The 17,481-nt window shown below is 37.1% G+C and overlaps 1 protein-coding gene across 6 annotated transcripts in view; it reads right to left on the bottom strand.

The window, feature by feature from the left end:
* The window catches only part of ATP2C1 (ATPase secretory pathway Ca2+ transporting 1), a 123,827-nt gene that overhangs the window by 38,258 nt on the left and 68,088 nt on the right, over window positions 1-17,481 (bottom strand). For all 6 annotated transcript variants that reach the window (XR_012509642.1, XM_074372227.1, XM_074372224.1 and 3 more), the window contains 4 exons: window positions 9,135-9,290; window positions 8,308-8,376; window positions 7,217-7,292; window positions 4,398-4,464 (listed from right to left, as the gene is read on the bottom strand). Coding sequence is in view for 5 of the 6 variants with exons in the window: in XM_074372227.1 (XP_074228328.1) it covers window positions 4,398-4,464; window positions 7,217-7,292; window positions 8,308-8,376; window positions 9,135-9,290 (368 nt within the window). In the remaining variant the exon portion in view is untranslated. The remainder of the gene's footprint in view (window positions 1-4,397; window positions 4,465-7,216; window positions 7,293-8,307; window positions 8,377-9,134; window positions 9,291-17,481) is intronic.

Below are 17,481 nucleotides of genomic sequence, written 5' to 3'. Positions count from 1 at the left end.
CAAGCTACTGTGACTCCACGACTGTAGTGTAGTTTCCTCATCTATAAACACAGAGAATAGTAACGGGTGTTCAAATACTTGTCCATGAATGTTCACAGCTGCCTTACTCACAACAGCCAAAAGAAAGAAAGAGCCCAAGTGTTCACCAACTGGTGAATAGGAAATTGATATATAGGCATACAGTGGACTACTATTCAGGCATAAAAAAGGGAAAAGTCCTGATTCGTGCTACAACATGGACAGACCTTCGCAACACTGTATTAAGTGAAAAAAGCAGGCACAAAAGGACACATATTGTATGATTCTATTTACATGAAATATCAAGAATAAGCAAATACAAAGAGATAGAAAGCAGTTTAGTGGTTGCCAGTAGGTAGGGAGAAGAATGGGGAATGACTGCAAAACGGGGACTGAGATTTCTTCTGGGGGTGAAGAAAAAGCTCCCACACTAGAGAGTGGTGGTGGGTCTAACATTATGAATGTACTCAATGCCACTGAATTGTATACTTTAAAATGGAAAACTGTATGGTATGTGTATATTGTATGACAAAAAAAATTTATTACTTCACTATTTCCCTTTGTAATATTAAGAATCTCTCAAATTAAAATCTCCACTCTTGTCCCTTCCCGAGTACTATCTCCTACTTCTCCTGCAGACAAGGCCACGTGCCCCTCCCTCATTCTGACACTGGGCCCTGTACTGCCTCGACTTCCCTTTTTCTATTACCTACTCTTTCTTTAGCAGGATCCAACTTGATTATCATTACATCCTGCTCTATAACCATTATCGACTTTTCACAGGTTGATTCTAAAAGTTGAAAGCCAGTGAGTAACAGTTACAGTACTACTGGCTGAACAGTATACACTCAAGAGTCAAGAAATAAGTGCTACCATTAATACCACGTTCCCTCTTTGAACTATTCTAAGTCCACACAGAACCCTCTTTCCTTACGCTTCCACTGCCTTCCCTGTATAGCAAAAAAAGGCCATCATCGCTTATCATCTAGAGCCATGGGCCTTTTCATTCTTTTATATTTAAATCATTCTATAAATAATTTACAAAGGAATAAAATGGATGATGAAAAACTTCATTAGAAATTTTCATTTGAATTTTAACCTTAAACTATACTCCAGGATTTGAAGATGTGTCTCTGAAATGGGCGACGTCCTCTCAATGCAACTAAACTGCTCATCAACTGACATGAGCAAACCTGGGACATAGTCACCTTACAAAACAGTGATTTCAAATTCAAAGAACATTTCTAACAGCTTGTAGGCTTATCAAGTCTGGTTTCTCTTTTTGCATTTGTCTCTTCAAAATGCAACAGTTCTCAAAATGTTGATGGTTCTTAACTTTGCTGAAAAGAGGACAGTCATCTTTTTTGTAATTTAATTGCAAAATTTTTATTTTTTGGTAGGCGGGGATAATTAGGTTTATTTATTTATTTTAATGGAGGTGCCAGGGATTGAACCCAGGACCTTGTGCATGCTAGGCACAGAACACTTAAGATTTACAAACATCAGTTACAATGGTGAATCCACTGTGGTTTTTCATCTCTGTATCATCCATTTCCTTTTAATCATCTTTATATTCATACTGGCCTTCAGCATTTCTCCTCCACTTACAGACGGTATGAAGTAAATGTTAGTAAACAGATAGCACAGAAGATGAAAGAATACTGTCGTACATCTTGTTAGCAATAAGGGGTGGTCCAAGTTCTTGGTGGGAAGCTGCATGAAGAATTTCTTGCTGTACAATGACAGTAAGAAGATGCCTGTCCTTCTCTTTTTGTCCTTAAAAATAAACTATTTTCTCATTAATTCAGGAGTCTGAGGAAATCTAGAGTATCATCATCCAAGATTCACAGTGGTGAGATTCCACTTTTATGATTCCATTCCACCTTCATCATTACAAGCCTACAGTGGCTGTCTCTGTATTCATCTTCTGATTTGTCCAATAACTGTAAAAATTTTTCTATACTTCTTTGTCATTGTGGTAAAAAATGAAAAATTCTGAATTTCTCAATTTTGTTCAATGAATGCCAAAAAAAAAAAAAAAGACTATAAAGATTGTGTCTCCAGACTTTTATACCCTCTTAAATAATAATGTAATACTTTTGGCAACATAGTAAGAAAATTTAAGGATGACAGAACAGTAATGATTTATTATTATATTAGCCTTATAAGCAACCATTCTTCTGCTTTATTATTGTTTTATTCATTTTTAACACAGTTGGAAATAAATAACTGCTAGGGTAATAAAACAGCAAGATGTTTCAAGACACAGGAGATATAAGGTCACTAAAGATCCCACAAGTATTGCAGCATTTATGAGAGTACAATAGACTTACCAAACGGTGACTGCAAAATAGAGTGAGTTTTATCCTATTAAAAAAACTCTTAAATGTTTGGTCCTTTGGAAGACCTTGAGTTAGGTATAAAAGTCATGATACATAAATCTTCACAAATAATCAGAACCACTCCAAAAAAATACTCAAACCCAAAAATGAATCCAATAGATAATATGTCAATGGCTAATATCTCAGATTCATTTCCCATTTTAAGTTCACTTCGTACTTAAGCCAAGGTTTCTTTACACGTTAAGCCAGGAGTTTCAAGTTATATTTGTCTCTCAAAAGGAAAAAATACACTCCTTCACTACATCACAAGTATCTTTTATCTTCTTATTCATTCTATCTACTCCTTATATAATCCATTTGACTTTTTTTAATCAACTGATTTTTATTCTAAAACTTGAACTAGTATTTCCAAGGCCTGTTACGGAGCTGTCATCCAGGACTCTTTCCCTTAGGGGACTAGGTCAGTTCCAACTTTTCTTACACCCTATATATCATCATCTTCTTCCCTTTCATCCTTGATTTTGTCAGAATTCATACAACGATAGGTAAGGGATAAATTTTCCGATTACTTGCCTATCCAGCTGTAATCACCTGAATTGATACTTTGGCCAGGCCTACATTTATAGATTTAAAATCATTTCCCCTCATACTTTAATTGTACTGCCCCAATGTCCTCTGATTTAATCCAATACTGTTATGGATGAAGGTTTAATAAGTTCTTTTTCCCCTTCTGTATTTGGTTAAATTTCTAGCTCTGGTCCCTTAGTGACCACAGTATGGCAACCATGTTGCTAGGCAACACTGTTTATAATAAAGGATCTTCTGGCTAATAAATTGCCTATGGACTGGAAGAATTATAATTATCAAACAGGAAGCACAGCTCTGGGTTTCCGGAGTGTGGTGACTCGTAACTGGACAAGTTTCTTGCAGGCACCCTGGAAAGTATACATTTCCAGAGAGGTTGGCTCCTGTGGACTATGAGGCATTCTGACCCAAGACAGCTCCTGTCCTTACAAAGTCATCTCACCTACTTGTTTGTAAGCTGGACTGCTGCGAGAACTCTCCCAGAAGAGGGATGCCTGAAGGATGCCTGAAGTTGCCCTGTGGTGTTCAGCACACAGGTACCAGCTCTGACCTGTGTCAGTCGTGTGAGTAGAAATCTTTAGCAGAGCCTAAAAAACCCTGTGGTGGGAACTACAGTTGCTAATGAGAAGTATGATACCAGTCTAATTATCCTTCCTTTGTAGATGACCAGGCTTCTTGTTTTTAGTTTCACAATGATGAATCTAAGCTGGAATTTTCTCATCTTGCTTAACATTTGGAGAATCCTTTCAAACTGCAAAGATTCACATCTCACTTCAGACTGGCAAAGAATTCATGTATCATTTCTTATATAATTTCTTCTTAGCTCTTTTTAAAACTCCTATTACTTAGATACAGCATTTATTTGAATTATTCTCTTTGTCACTTTTATCTCATTCTCTTACTTTTTACTCTATTTTTTGGGACACCACTTCACTTTATATTACAGCCCTTAAATTGAATTTTTAATTTCAGCAATCATAGTCTTAATTTCTAAAAAAAAAAAATTTCATTATGTGATCCTTTTCTACAGCAATCTGTCTATCATGAATGCAGTTTCTTCACAAATCTCTGAAAAATAAACATTTTGCTTTATTTTCAGTCCTTCTTCTATTCTTGAATTTTTGGTTTTCCTCTGAGATGGACTGATCAATTTCTGTATTGTGGTCTTTCTCTTTCATGCTCATAGTTTTCAGTCTGGCAATCTTAAATTGTCTATTTATACATATATAAGGGTGATACTGGGTTGATTACACCAGACATGCAGTGGGGGGGGGGGTTTCCTCCAGTGTATATGTGAAGGTTTTCATTTTCCTAGCGTTCATTTCAATACACAAATTCTGAACTACTTAAGGAGAGAATATACTCCCCCATAAAGGAACATAAGCTACGCCTATCAAAGAAATAAGAGAGGCAAAAGAGACTTCAATTTATGAACAAACCACAAGAACTTACCTTACACTGATAGTAAACATTTCCAGGATATCTTTTCCTAGTAACCAGCCAACCAACATGATGATACCTGTAACAGAACCACACAGTTGTTTCTCCCTTTTATATAAAATCATCCAGGCACGAAAGGGAGCACACAACAAGCTGAGGGGAGCAAGAGCCCCTGATAAAAAGGGAAAAGTGTATCAGGTCACGATTATAAGATTTTACAAAAGCCCATTAAGCAGAGGAGATTAAAGCTAATATTGCTTAAGGTTAAAGCTGTGTTTGCATCCATGCACACACATGTAGTTTTACCTCTTGTTGCCACTGCTGCCACCCATCCCTTAAAGTAATAAAATCTGAGTTCCCAGTATAAGAAATGATTACCAGTACTCTTATACAATGGGTAAAAAAAAAAAAAAGGAGGTGGCCCAGACATATAGGTCTTCTATTAACTATCAGGTTTGCAAAAATACACCCTGGAACTTAACTTCTCCTAACTCAATGTCCAGGCATTTCCATGTTACATCTGTTCGGCGAACGAAGGAGTACTTAAGACTTGGCTCACAGGATGGAATTGCTGTCCTAGACAACTAAAACTGCAATTAACTTTAAAAAAATCACTACTTACATGGCATCTAAGTGCTAAAAACCAGTTAACATAACCAGACAACTGACTCTATACTCTTGGCTTTAATCTTTATCTTTGAAAAGAAGAGGCCAAGAGATGCACCACGGGTTTCCTGAGGAAAAACTCAGAAGCATCAGTGTTTCAGAAAACAAAGCACCTTCAAGACTGTATTCCAGATCAATATGGATATTCAGATCAAGTTTTCTGCTCATCTTTCTACAACTACAAAATAATGACCCAGTGTGACCCTCTTAGTCCCCATCCCAAACACTATTCTGAGGAAAGAAATTATGTCCCATGAGTTACACCAGGGCCAAGCAAACGAGTCCCCTGGGCCTCCAACGCATTTCTGTGAACAGTCTGCCGGAGCCCTGCCACACCCATGTGTCCATACACTGTCTATGGCTGCTGGCAGATTGAGTATTTCCAATAGGGACTGTGCGGACAAAGGCTAACATATTTACTCTCTGGTGCTTTACCAAAAAGTCTGCTGATCCTTGATTTATTTCATATACTATCTTAACAAGAAAAATTATGCCCAATGCATTGTATTAAAACCAGCTAATCATAAAGTTGAAAATTTTTTATCAGTAAATTTGAGATGGTTTCATGGTACAGTGTTAATACAAACTGGAAAGATTTAATTGGCTAAATGCCCTTCAATTTATCAAATTCACTATACATTCTAAAACACAAATAGCAATAATCAAATGAAGAGAGCATGAGAATGCACACCACTTAAAGGGGACAAAATTCCTTCACAGTCTCTATCTACTTTATAATAACAAGAAATGGATCGACAGGATTAATACTTTAGGAATTATTTCACTGAACTTACAACAGAAATATTGATTTAAAATTGCATTATAATTTTAAAAGCTGGTAAGGAAAATTAAAATAATATCACAAAGAATTAAAGAAAAAGAGGAAAGATCCCCAAATTGCTGGAAGTGTTTAATTTATGATAAAGACGTCATTTCAACTCAGTAAATAAAGAATAGACCATAGAACTGGTGATACTGGGATAATTAACTTTTGAGTAAAAAGCTAATTAACTCTATCTTAAGCCTTGTACTAAAATAAATTCTAAATAAAATAGTAAAATTAAGTGTCAAAAATAAAAAACTAAAGCAGTAATGTTTAAATAAAAACATCTTCCCAAATTGGGGTTGGGAGAGCCTTTACGAATAGAACAAAGACAGAAACCTAACTGTAGATTTTATCAATAGGAGGATGTGATCAGAATCCCGAGGGAAGAGAATGTTTTATTACACACATCACCCTCCTCCCTACCAAGTTTATTACGTAGCTCTCAAAAGTAATTTAAAAACCAGGAGAAAACCACAACAAAAGGACTGATACCCTGGTTATACAAAGAGCTGTGACCAACCTAAGACTGAAGCCACAAAAGAAGAAGGGACAAAAGGAACAGACTGGTAGGTTGCAAAACAAAGTAAGAAGGACTAACACACATATGACGAAGTGTCAGTGCCTCTAACAATGACTTTTAAAGTAAAAGAATGACAAGTCTTTTATTCACCTGTTAAGATAATGACAAAAAAAGCTGGCAAGGGCACTGGAAGAGGGACGATTTTACCTCGTTGATGAAGGGTATTATTTGGCAATAGGAAACAAAAGCCTTTAAAAACATGCCAAAATTTTTAGAGTATTTAGAGTATCACATAGATACTCTTTGACCCAGTAATTTCACTTTCAGGAATTCATCCTAAGGAAACAAGAGGTGTTTATAATAAGATACCTGCACTGAAGAGTCACTTACATAATTTTTATAAACTTAAAAATCCCACATAAATGTCTAGAAGATAGAGTTTTTATTTATGTATGCACGCACACATATCCACACAACGAAATGCTACAGAACCTTTGTTTCAGGTGAGCATGACATGATGTCTGTGATAGGACATGTGAAAAAAAGAAAAGTAGTCATGAGACGCCACTACCACGCTCTGCTGCAGACTAGAAAGACAAACACTAATCTCACAGGAACACTCTTTGATTACAGGAACCACACCGAGTTCTACTTTATCGATGTAGAAAAGGACAACGGCTGGGGGTCAGTTTTATAATTTAACAAAAGCAGTGGTAACTGAATGAATGAATGAATGAATGCATGCATCTAACCCCCATTCCCACTCAAGAAAGGAAAGCTGAGTAAGCACATGAGAGGTACATACCACTCTGCTCTTACCTATTATACCAAAGGAGTAAAAGGAAAGCTGCTTTCCTAAGAGGTCCATGCTCTTCTGCAGAGGCGTTTTTGGTGCCTTGACAAATTGGAGAAGAGTGTCACCAGAATTGCCTAAACTTAGTGAGCTCTACTAGGTGCCAGGGACTGTGCTAAGTGCCTGACATACACGTGCTGGTGCTAACACACCCAGGACACACACATCCCTTGAGGTCAATAGTAGCTCCTTCACTGAGGAGCCTGGGAGGCTAGACTTTTAAGAGCCCATTCACTTGAAGAGGACCATGTTCTCTACAGCTCTGTCTGAGGAGAGATCCCTTCTCCAGGACTCCAGGACTCCTCCAGGAGCTGTTCCAAGACTTCATGCCCATCAGCTGCCCCCACTTAGCCCAGCTCCCCTCCTGTAGCCACAGACACGCTCGTGGCCCAGGTCTGCTATGGTGTGGGCTCCCTGACTGCTAACCCCCGTCTCTGGCCAGGCCGGGACTGGTTTACACACTGCATCACACACTGGGGCCTCGGCAAGCTGCAGAGAAATCCAGATGACTTGATTTGTCCTGATGTCAGGACTTGAGGTATGGCAAAGTGTATGACATCGGGAGAGAGCAACTTCTGTTTATATATAAGGAAGCATTTTAAATGGGAGAACTAATCTTCAATATCCTTAAACAAGGACGTCTTCTAAGTTACCTCACTTTGCAATCTTTTTCTCCAGATGCTTGGAATTATGTAAATTTGGGACTTTTGGTAGAAGATACGTTCTAAAGTACAAATATACTATTTGGTAATCTTTCAAATCAGTATGATAAAGCTAATTTCTAAAAAGAATAAGCCCTATAAATAATTGGCTATAAACCTTTTCCTCTTATAAACAATATCAAAATGTTTTAGAATACTGACGTCAATTCAAGCCCTTCCAATTACAGGCTCTCCAATTATGTTTTTAGGGACAGACAACTGAGTGATATTCTGAATAAAATATTTCTTTCAATAGTACATAAAATAATCCACCAACATTCTCTTTTCCTCTGCTTACAATGGAGCATGCGTTTCAGATCTGAAATTAATACATTATTAACAAACTAAGTACTCACCTCTTCTGCTTGCATCATTTTAAAAACCTCCCCAAATTCAGAATTTTCTCCTGTTCCAATGACAATTCCCTAAAGGGAAAAGCAGGAAAACACATTTACATTCAGATGGAATCACTTCTTTCAATCAAAAAAACAAAGCCCCTTAATTCCCCTTCTCCACAGCCGAGTCCACAGTCAGGAGGACTGACATGCGTGTCCAAGGTTCCCTCAGCAAACTTACCTCTGATGTTACTATAGATCATTGGCATCTATGACACAAACCTTGAAAACAAACATCTCATTAAACTACTCACATCTGAGGCCCATTTTTAACCTGTATTAATATTTCTGAAATTTGAATCTGTCTTATACTCAATTTAATGCAGTTTTCCTTTCCCCTGTGAATGATGCCTTTTATATTTGTGGAATATTAGGACCCAGGAAATAAAATATTTGAAATCTATCAGTAGGTGAATGGTATGTAGTCAGAATATTATAGCCAGCACCATATAAATTAAATCAAAATTTTATTTAGCCAGTAATGAATGTATACACAAGTCACTGTTTCTGTCTTAAAAAAAGAACAAGCACTGAGGAGTATGCCTTTACAGGGACCATCACCTGGAAAACGGCAGAACTATGGATGTGTCACACCTCAGAGACACAGCTCCTCCTTAGGCTCACAAATAGCTCCCAAGCATTAGGTTCAACTCTGTTATTTCTTTGTCATATATTTTTAAAAGATGCACATAAAATTAGCAAAAAAAAAAAAAAAAAAAAGAAAAGAACTGAGAAATGGCTGAAAACAGAGGAACTGCTATATTTTCAAAACAAGAAAAGAAAATTACCTTTGCTTTTCCACATCTGACCAGTGTCCCCATGAAGGCAATGTTACTTCTTGAAGCAAGATCTCCATTGGCTGCAGCCGGCTGAGGAGCTGTCACCTTAGAACAAGGCGTCGTCTCCCCCGTCAGGCTAGACTCATCGATGGAAAGATCCACCGCCTTGGGGAACACAAAGCACTCCATCAGGGTCAAGCTCAAGGACTCTGTGCTACACTCAACGTCTAGAGTCTGTAACCATCACTTCTCCCACAAATATCCTCCCTTCTATTAACTACGTACATCTCTTATCACACCTTTGCTTTAAGACAGTGGACCGGAATAAGTGCAGACACCTTTAAAAATGAAGCTAAGTCAACAAAATCTGACACACAAAGGAGACCCATGAGACAAGATTAGCCTAAATTTAAAAATCAACCAGGGAAAAGGAGACACTAGCTGAGACTTAATCTAGAGAAAATTCAACTCTCATGATGAAGTATCATTTACTAATTTTGCCATACCTCTTGTCTTGAAAATGTGTTTGGCAGGTTTAAACCAACCATAACAGAAAGAGAAATATGAATAAAAGGTATAAAAGATACTGAGAAATAAATTACTTCAACATTTTGGGCTCAATGTTCATAAAACTTTTCTTGCTATACATCCCTACACTTATTCCAAATGTGTGTTAGCAAGAATCAAAAATGAATACAAATGTTTCTATGCAGATCAACTCTGCAACGGGGTTCAATACTGAGGGATTCACTCCTAATGCAATGAAGAATTCACCTACCCAAGCATGAAAGAAACAATTGTCATTTTATATGTGGAAAACACTGCAGATGTGACCTGGCTGTTTCCAAGTATGGCCCAGAGAGCAGGTCCAAGGATGTTGACAGGTGTTGTGTATGCTGTGACAGATACCACTGACAGACACACACACACGGGGGAGGAGCACTGTGGCCCGGCGAGCTCAAGAAACACCATGTCAAGAGGTAAGCAGCCTGCCCTACTCAGTGCCTCTCAAAACCTTCAATGCACCAGTGTGACTCTGCTCAGCACGGGATGTCCACCAGCCCTCTACCACCTCACAGCTCGTTAGGAACTCACTGGCCTGCCTCAAATACGGAGGTGGGGAAGGTAAACCTAACAAACCGCACTTGCAAGCCCTCCAGGTAATTGTGACGCACACGCAAGTCTGAGAATCAGCAGTGTTTCCCCAACGTCCCTGATCCGTTTTACTCCAGAATCACTTGTTCAAGGATCACTAGGGAAACTAGAACCTAGTTCATGATTCCTCTCCTTTCACAGGTATGTGGGCTCACTCACCCCACCAGCATCTACTAACGACCTTAACTGTGCACCAGGCACTGGGTTAGATCCTATGAAGGAAACAAGCTGGGAAAATGAAGCAGCAGTTAAATGACTGTGCAGTCTCACTGCTAGTATAAAGCAGGCTGGAGTTCTGAACTGGGCCTCTTGACTGACAGTTCATACTATCTAAAAGGTATCCTAAATTTAAGTCCTATTTTTAATTGTTTTGGCGGGGAAAGGAATGCATCTCATCTTTTTAGAATGGTTCATTTTCTTATAAGCATAAATGCCTTAAAAATCTCATGGAAAATAATTATTAAAAACTGAGTTCATGGATTTTCTCCCCATCTACATAATAAAACTATTATGAACTGATCAACGCCATCAATTCATTCACTTAAAAAATATTTGTGAATGCTTATATTATGCCAAGTCCTGTACTCTACCACACACAGTGGGAGTCAGCAGTAAACAAAATAAACTTCCTGCCCTCAGCTATTATTCTAAAGGGAAAGTGATCTGAAAAAATAAACAGGAGTATATAATGTAATGCCTGACAGTGGGGGAAAACCCGAGTAAGAATGGAGAGTGACATTTTAGACAGAGAGAGAACACCTCTCAAGAGCTGATGACCCTTTGGCAGGGCCATGACTGATGTGATGGCCCCAAGGCTGGCCCATCATCAGGGTGAAAGGATTCCAGGCAAAGGGAGCAGAAAGACAAAGGCCATGGAGGCAGGAGCACACCTGGTGTGTTCCTGTGCTAGGCAGACGTATGACGTTGCAAATACAATCAAAAGTTTACAACATCAGATCATTAAGTTTACAAATGTTCAGAATAAAAATAAATTATATCATCCAACTCCAGAGAGACCAAAATATGTTAGCATTTTCTGGAAGTGTAGTACCATGCGAACATGATGGATTTTAGTACTAAAACAGGTTTATAAAAAATATTCCTTAAAACAAAGATCACCAGTCCTTCAGTCTTTAAAAGGCCTCCCATTTATATAAATACGTGTGCAAGAACAAGCCAGGTAAATATGGGCTCGTTATTTCAACACAACTACAGATTAAAAAACACAAGGGCAATAGATTTTTTTTAAATTAAAAGAACATATTTATTTGACTTCCCAAATTACTCGTAAGACTGTATAATTTTTCACACTAACACATGTATTGCCAAAGTAAGGGGGAAAATTAGATACTAATACTGAAAACAGTAAGTTGACATTTTATTGCTCACTATCTGCTAGGCCCTGTGCTACATGCTTACACTAAGTCATCTACTAACAACTCCAGGGAGGCAAGTACTAGTACTATTATCCTTATTTTACAGACACATTGAAAGGCCAAGCAACTCACCCAACATCATACAGATAGTAAGCTACGGAGATGAAACCCAAACGTTGACAAATTAACTTCTATTTTTCTGAATTACAGAATTCAACAAAAAGTTTATTTGATTTAGCAAGCTCCTTTTTAAAGCCTGTTACAAAAATCAGAAATGCTTGTAATTTTCTGAGCTCTTAATTAGAAAAAAAGACCTGCTAACATTTAAAAGCAAACAAAAACTTGTACATGTCTACAGAACTCCTATCTGTGAGAAAGGTGAAATTTATGTTTTCCCATTAAAGACTTTTTACTTTAAACGAAAATCTTTAACATGGATAAATACTAACATTAGGTGGTTGTCTACAGAAACAAGGAATATAAAAATATCTGACTTTTTAAAAAGGGGAAAAGCACGGCTTTATGGCTCTGTCAGCAACCTAGTTCTTCAGTGTCAGCCTTAGCAGCACAATAATCACTTAAGAGAGTGAGAATTTTTGTTCAAATCAGGTTTTACTACAGAAGAGAGGTACATAATTTTTTGCACAATAGCAATCAGTCCTGTCTTAGTATATAAACTAATGTGGAAGAAAACGGGGTGTTTGGGACCTTTTTTTTCCTATATAAGTATAAATTTGTAAAACAATTAAGAATATATCATCAATGAAATCTGTCTAAATTATACAATGTAGCATAGATCTCAACTGTTGAACAAGAATATTCTCTTAAGTTTCTGGTTTCTCTTAATGATGACTGCAAGTTTTTGCAATTTTGAGAGAGAAGAGAAGTCATTATTAAGGATGGTATTTAATAAAACAGGCAAGCCTAATTTATTACAGTTTAACAAAATCACAGTATAATTCATCTGACACGATATTAGAGTCATTTATTCACCACATCTATGGGAGAGAGAAAGGCAGGATAAAATGAAGTCATAGAATCAGCCAGCTCCATGCCTTCCTGCCAAGTTTAAACATAAAACCTTCAGAAGAGCTGTTAATAGGGAAACTGACTATGGTTCACTTTCTCATTCTTCCTCAGGTACCATGATAGAGGTGTAAGACACAACACAGTTCAAAATGCAAAATATAAATAGGAATCAAAATGTATACATAATCCACAATCTGAATATTCAACACCTACAGAATTAAAACGGTTGAAAAAATTCACAGGATTTTTCCTATAAATATCAGGCAGAAAGAAGGTAAGTGCCAAAGTCACAAAGGTTTCCTGAAAACAAAAAGTGACTGCTTAAAAAAATTACAGTTAATAGGATACAATTGGTAGCTACAAACGAGTCCTTAAAACTAAAGAACGTCTTGGCATACTGTATGCTGCTAGATTAATCGCCTCTAGTCTAGAATTATAAGCAAATCAGAACTAGATTTCTTTTCCCAGAAATGAATCTTTCAAAATATTCATCTTCAGCTGCCTGATCATAACAAAATTTCTTTCTTCTACTCTCAAAAACTAAGATTCCTCTTACTATTATTCAAATGAAGGGAAATGTAATTAAAAATTCTTCAAGAGCTCCAGCTTATTAACAATCAAAGCCCAACCAACCAAGTGTTATAAATTACTGACAAGACTACATAAACTGAATTCTATCCCATGGTAAATGCTTGTATACTTTCTGACTTAAGAGTACAGATTCAACTTGATGAAGCTGCCAATAATTTAAAGGCCAGTATTCAGTTAACAATGATTTCTAGGATATTTCACTAACATTACTAAAAGGAACCACATTTCAAAAGGGGATCTAGTTTTCCAACAGTCCTTTCCTACCAACTCAAGATGAGAATCGTAAAAACAAATTAGGTCTTACTTCTAACTCGCCCATATTGTCCTTTTAAATTCTACTGACTTAATGAGAGGGGAAAAAGTTCTTCTCTTCAGTATGTTAAAATGAATAGCTTTCCTCAGCTCACAATGCTTTTCAACTATAAAAGTCAGACAATAAAACACTAAGCAGACCCCAAGCTTACACAGTCTAAGAGAACTAACACTCGTCACTCTACGTATGAGATGGTTTTCTCAGCTCTATGATAATGCTATTAAAGAAAAACACATCTCTTGCAAAGTCAAACACGAGTGATCACATCAGTGTCTCATGAATATGAATGTTTCTAAATGCCATGTACCGTACAACTTCTCTAACATTCTACTCAATTTCTTGACAGCTAATTTAAAATCTCTATTTCCAAAGGTGTCTGTAAACTGCTCTTTTTTACAAGTGTGTATATGTTTAATAATTGAGAAACTTTAAAGGCAACATTTCAGTGATAATTCACAATAAGAGAGGGAGCAACATATAATAAATTAACTTACCGAATTTACCTGCCAAAAAATACACGGACCTCAATATAAAACTCACAACTCAGGACTAGCATCTCAGAAAACAGTGGAGGAGGGCACTCAAACAGTTGGTCCCTCCACAAAGACAATCATAAGCTGGCAAAAGCTGACAGAATGAACTCTGGAATTAAAAACGTAAAGCAGCTAGGGAAGTGCTTAATGAATGAAAGGTGGCTAAATTTCAGTAAGGAAGCACTGTGGCATTTTTATTTGCCGTCTGCTCTTCCCCGCCCCTATTCCCCAGAGAAGCAGCGACAGCTGTGGGGATGGAAGCCCACGTTCCTGGTGCAGCTTACTGGCAGTCAGGAGGCTAATACGGACCCTGTTCTTAATACTGTAGCTGTGTGTTTTGACCTGTCTGGCAGGTCCCTAAAGGACTGGTGCAGAGGCTGACCTTTGTTTCACATCCTGATCCCAGCTAGAGTGGCTTTCCAGGCATCTGCCAAGAGACTAAAGACATATATTAGCAGGCAAAGGAAAGAGGACAGGGCAAGCAGCAGACACAGCCAAAAAGCTGAAAAGGCAGAGAATGAGGCAGAAATTTCTTGAGGGCATAAAGGCTCAGATGGGCCACAACGTACACCAGGGGAGACAGAGTGTAAAATGCATGCCCAGAACCAGACACATGCTTAGAAAAGAACTGAGAGGGCCCTAGGCTTGCAGATCAGTGGGTGTGGCACCAGCAGATTGTGCAGGCAGAGTTGTAGGCAGCCTCGCTCAGTGTTGAAGAAGAGCCCCAGATCACAGACAAGCTGAAAAGACCAGAAGAGTGTCTTTTTTCTTTCTTTCTTTTTGGCTCAAGATGAGTAAGACTGACTCTGTGGCTAATGGAACAGAAAAACTCCAATGACAACAAGAAATACAGTCTTTGTAAAAATAATACCCTGAGGAAGGTGACAGTGGACTTACTAGAAAGACTTCAAGTCAACTATCTTAAATATGCTCAATAAACTAAACGAGAACATGAAGAACTAAAGATCATGAAAGCAAATAATGAATAAAAAGAGAATATCAATACAGAGAAAGAAATTATAAAAAGTAAATAGAAATTTTGATACTGAAAAGTACAATAATGGAAATTAAAAGTTCACTAAAGGGATTCAAAAGCAGCTATGAACAAGGCGGGAGAAAACCTAAAGACAGGACAACTGAAATTAACCAGTCTGAAGGGTAGAGGGAAAAAGAAAATAAGCAAAGCCTAAGGTACCCATGCAACACCATCAAGCATAGCAACATAAGCATTATGGGAGCCCCCCCAAAAGCCTAGAAATGAGCAGAAAGAATATTTGAGGAAATAATGGATGAAAACATTCCAAGTCTAATGAAAGACATGAATCTATACATCAAAGGAGGTCATTACACTCCAACTAGAATAAACTCATATACACCTACACTGAAAGACATTATAATCAAACTGCTAAAAGACAAAGACAATCTTGAAAACAGCAAAAACAAAGCAACTCATCACGTACAATGGATTCTCATTAAGATAAGCACCCATTTCTTATCAGAAACCATGCATGCTAGGACCAGTAGAATGACATATTTGAAGTGCTGGGGGGAAAAGGCAAAGAGAATTCTATATCCAGCAAAACTATCTTTTGGAAAAAATGAAGGAGAAATTAAGTCAATCTCATTTAAACAAAAGCTAAGAGAATTCATCACCAGTAGAAATGTCCCATAAGAAATACTGAGAGAGTCCTTCCATCTGAAGTGAAAGGAGAGTAGAAAGTAACTCAAAGCCATATGAAGAAATAAGGAATTTAAGTAAAAAAAAAAAAAACAAAAAAAAAAAACACAAAACAAAACAATCAGCCCAATAAAAAAAAAAAAAAAAAAAAAAAGGACAGAAGATCCTAATAGGACCTTCTTAAAAAAATTTTTTCCTAAAGAAAATATACTGATGGCCAATAGGAACATGAAAAAATTAACATCATTAATCGTTAGGGAAAGGCAAATCAAAACCTCAATGAGATACCACCTTACACCTGTAAGAATAGCTATTATCAAAAAGACAATCAATAACAAGCATTGGCAAGCATGTGAGGAAAAGGGAACCCCAGTTTGGTGGGCATGTAAACTGGTGCAGGCACTATGGAAAACTGTATGAAGGTTCCTCAAGAAATTAACAGAATTAACATATGACCCTGCTATTCCATTTCTGGTTATTTATCCAAAGAATACAAAAACACAAGTATGAAAAGATATATGCACCTATATGTGTTCACTGAATCATCATTCACAAAGCCAAGATATGGAGACAACTTAAGTGTCCAATGATGGATAAAGATGATGTGTTACACACACACACACACACACACACACACACACACAATGGAATAGCACTCAGCCATAAAAAAGATTGAAATTGTGCTATTTGTGACAATACGGATGGTCTTTGAGAGTATTAAGTGAAATAGATCAGAAAAAGACAAATAGCATATGATTTCATTCATATGTGGAGTAAAAGAAAAAACAAAGCAAAGAACTCCTAGATACAGAGAACAGACAGGTGGTTATCAGAGAGAATGGGGGTTTAGGGATGGGTGAAAAGGGTCAACTGTATGGTGACAGATGGTAACCAGAATTCAGTGATGATCATTTTGCAGTGTATACAGATGTCAAATTCTAATGATGCAAACCTGAAACATATAATATCATCTACCAATTTTACTTCAATTAAAAAAATAATCAATGAAAGTATTCCCTGAAATTCAATTAGATGTCTGGAATTTACAACAAAGAATACTGTGTATGTAAGTAAGTTAATTAATTAATTTCCAATAAAAGTAACCATAGGTAAATATAAATGCCAGCATTACTGTTTTTTGTTTGTAACGCCTCTATTTTAAATTAAAAGAAAAATATAGAAAACACTTAACAAGTCTATGTTAATAGGCACACAATGTATATAAGATGTATTTTGTGACAACAACATGAAGGTGGTGAAAAAGTAGGTGCATAGGAGCAAAGTTTCTGTATGCTTTTGAAGGTGGCATCAATTCAAACCACATTGTTACAAATTTAGAATGTTTCCTCACCTGTAATCCCCATCATAAGCACTAAGAAAACAAGTGAAAAACATAGAAAAAAGGAAATGAGGAGTTAACCAAAGTATACTTAAAAATGCATCAAACACAAAAAAAGGGAGAGTGAAGGAATTCAGAAACATAACAAATATAACACATATAGAAAACAAATGGTAAAATGGCATTAAGAAAGTCTTTCTCTACCAGTAATTCTTTAAAGGTAAATGGATTCACACTTGTGGAGGATAGTCATACAACAGAATATCGCTTGACATAAAAAGTAACAAGAGCTGATCCGCGCCACACCATGGATGAACCTTGAAAACCCTGTTAACTGAAAGA

This window comes from Camelus bactrianus, chromosome 1 (genome assembly GCF_048773025.1).
Source record: "Camelus bactrianus isolate YW-2024 breed Bactrian camel chromosome 1, ASM4877302v1, whole genome shotgun sequence".
NCBI lineage: Eukaryota > Metazoa > Chordata > Mammalia > Artiodactyla > Camelidae > Camelus > Camelus bactrianus.
This window is presented reverse-complemented; position numbering and strand designations above follow the sequence as displayed.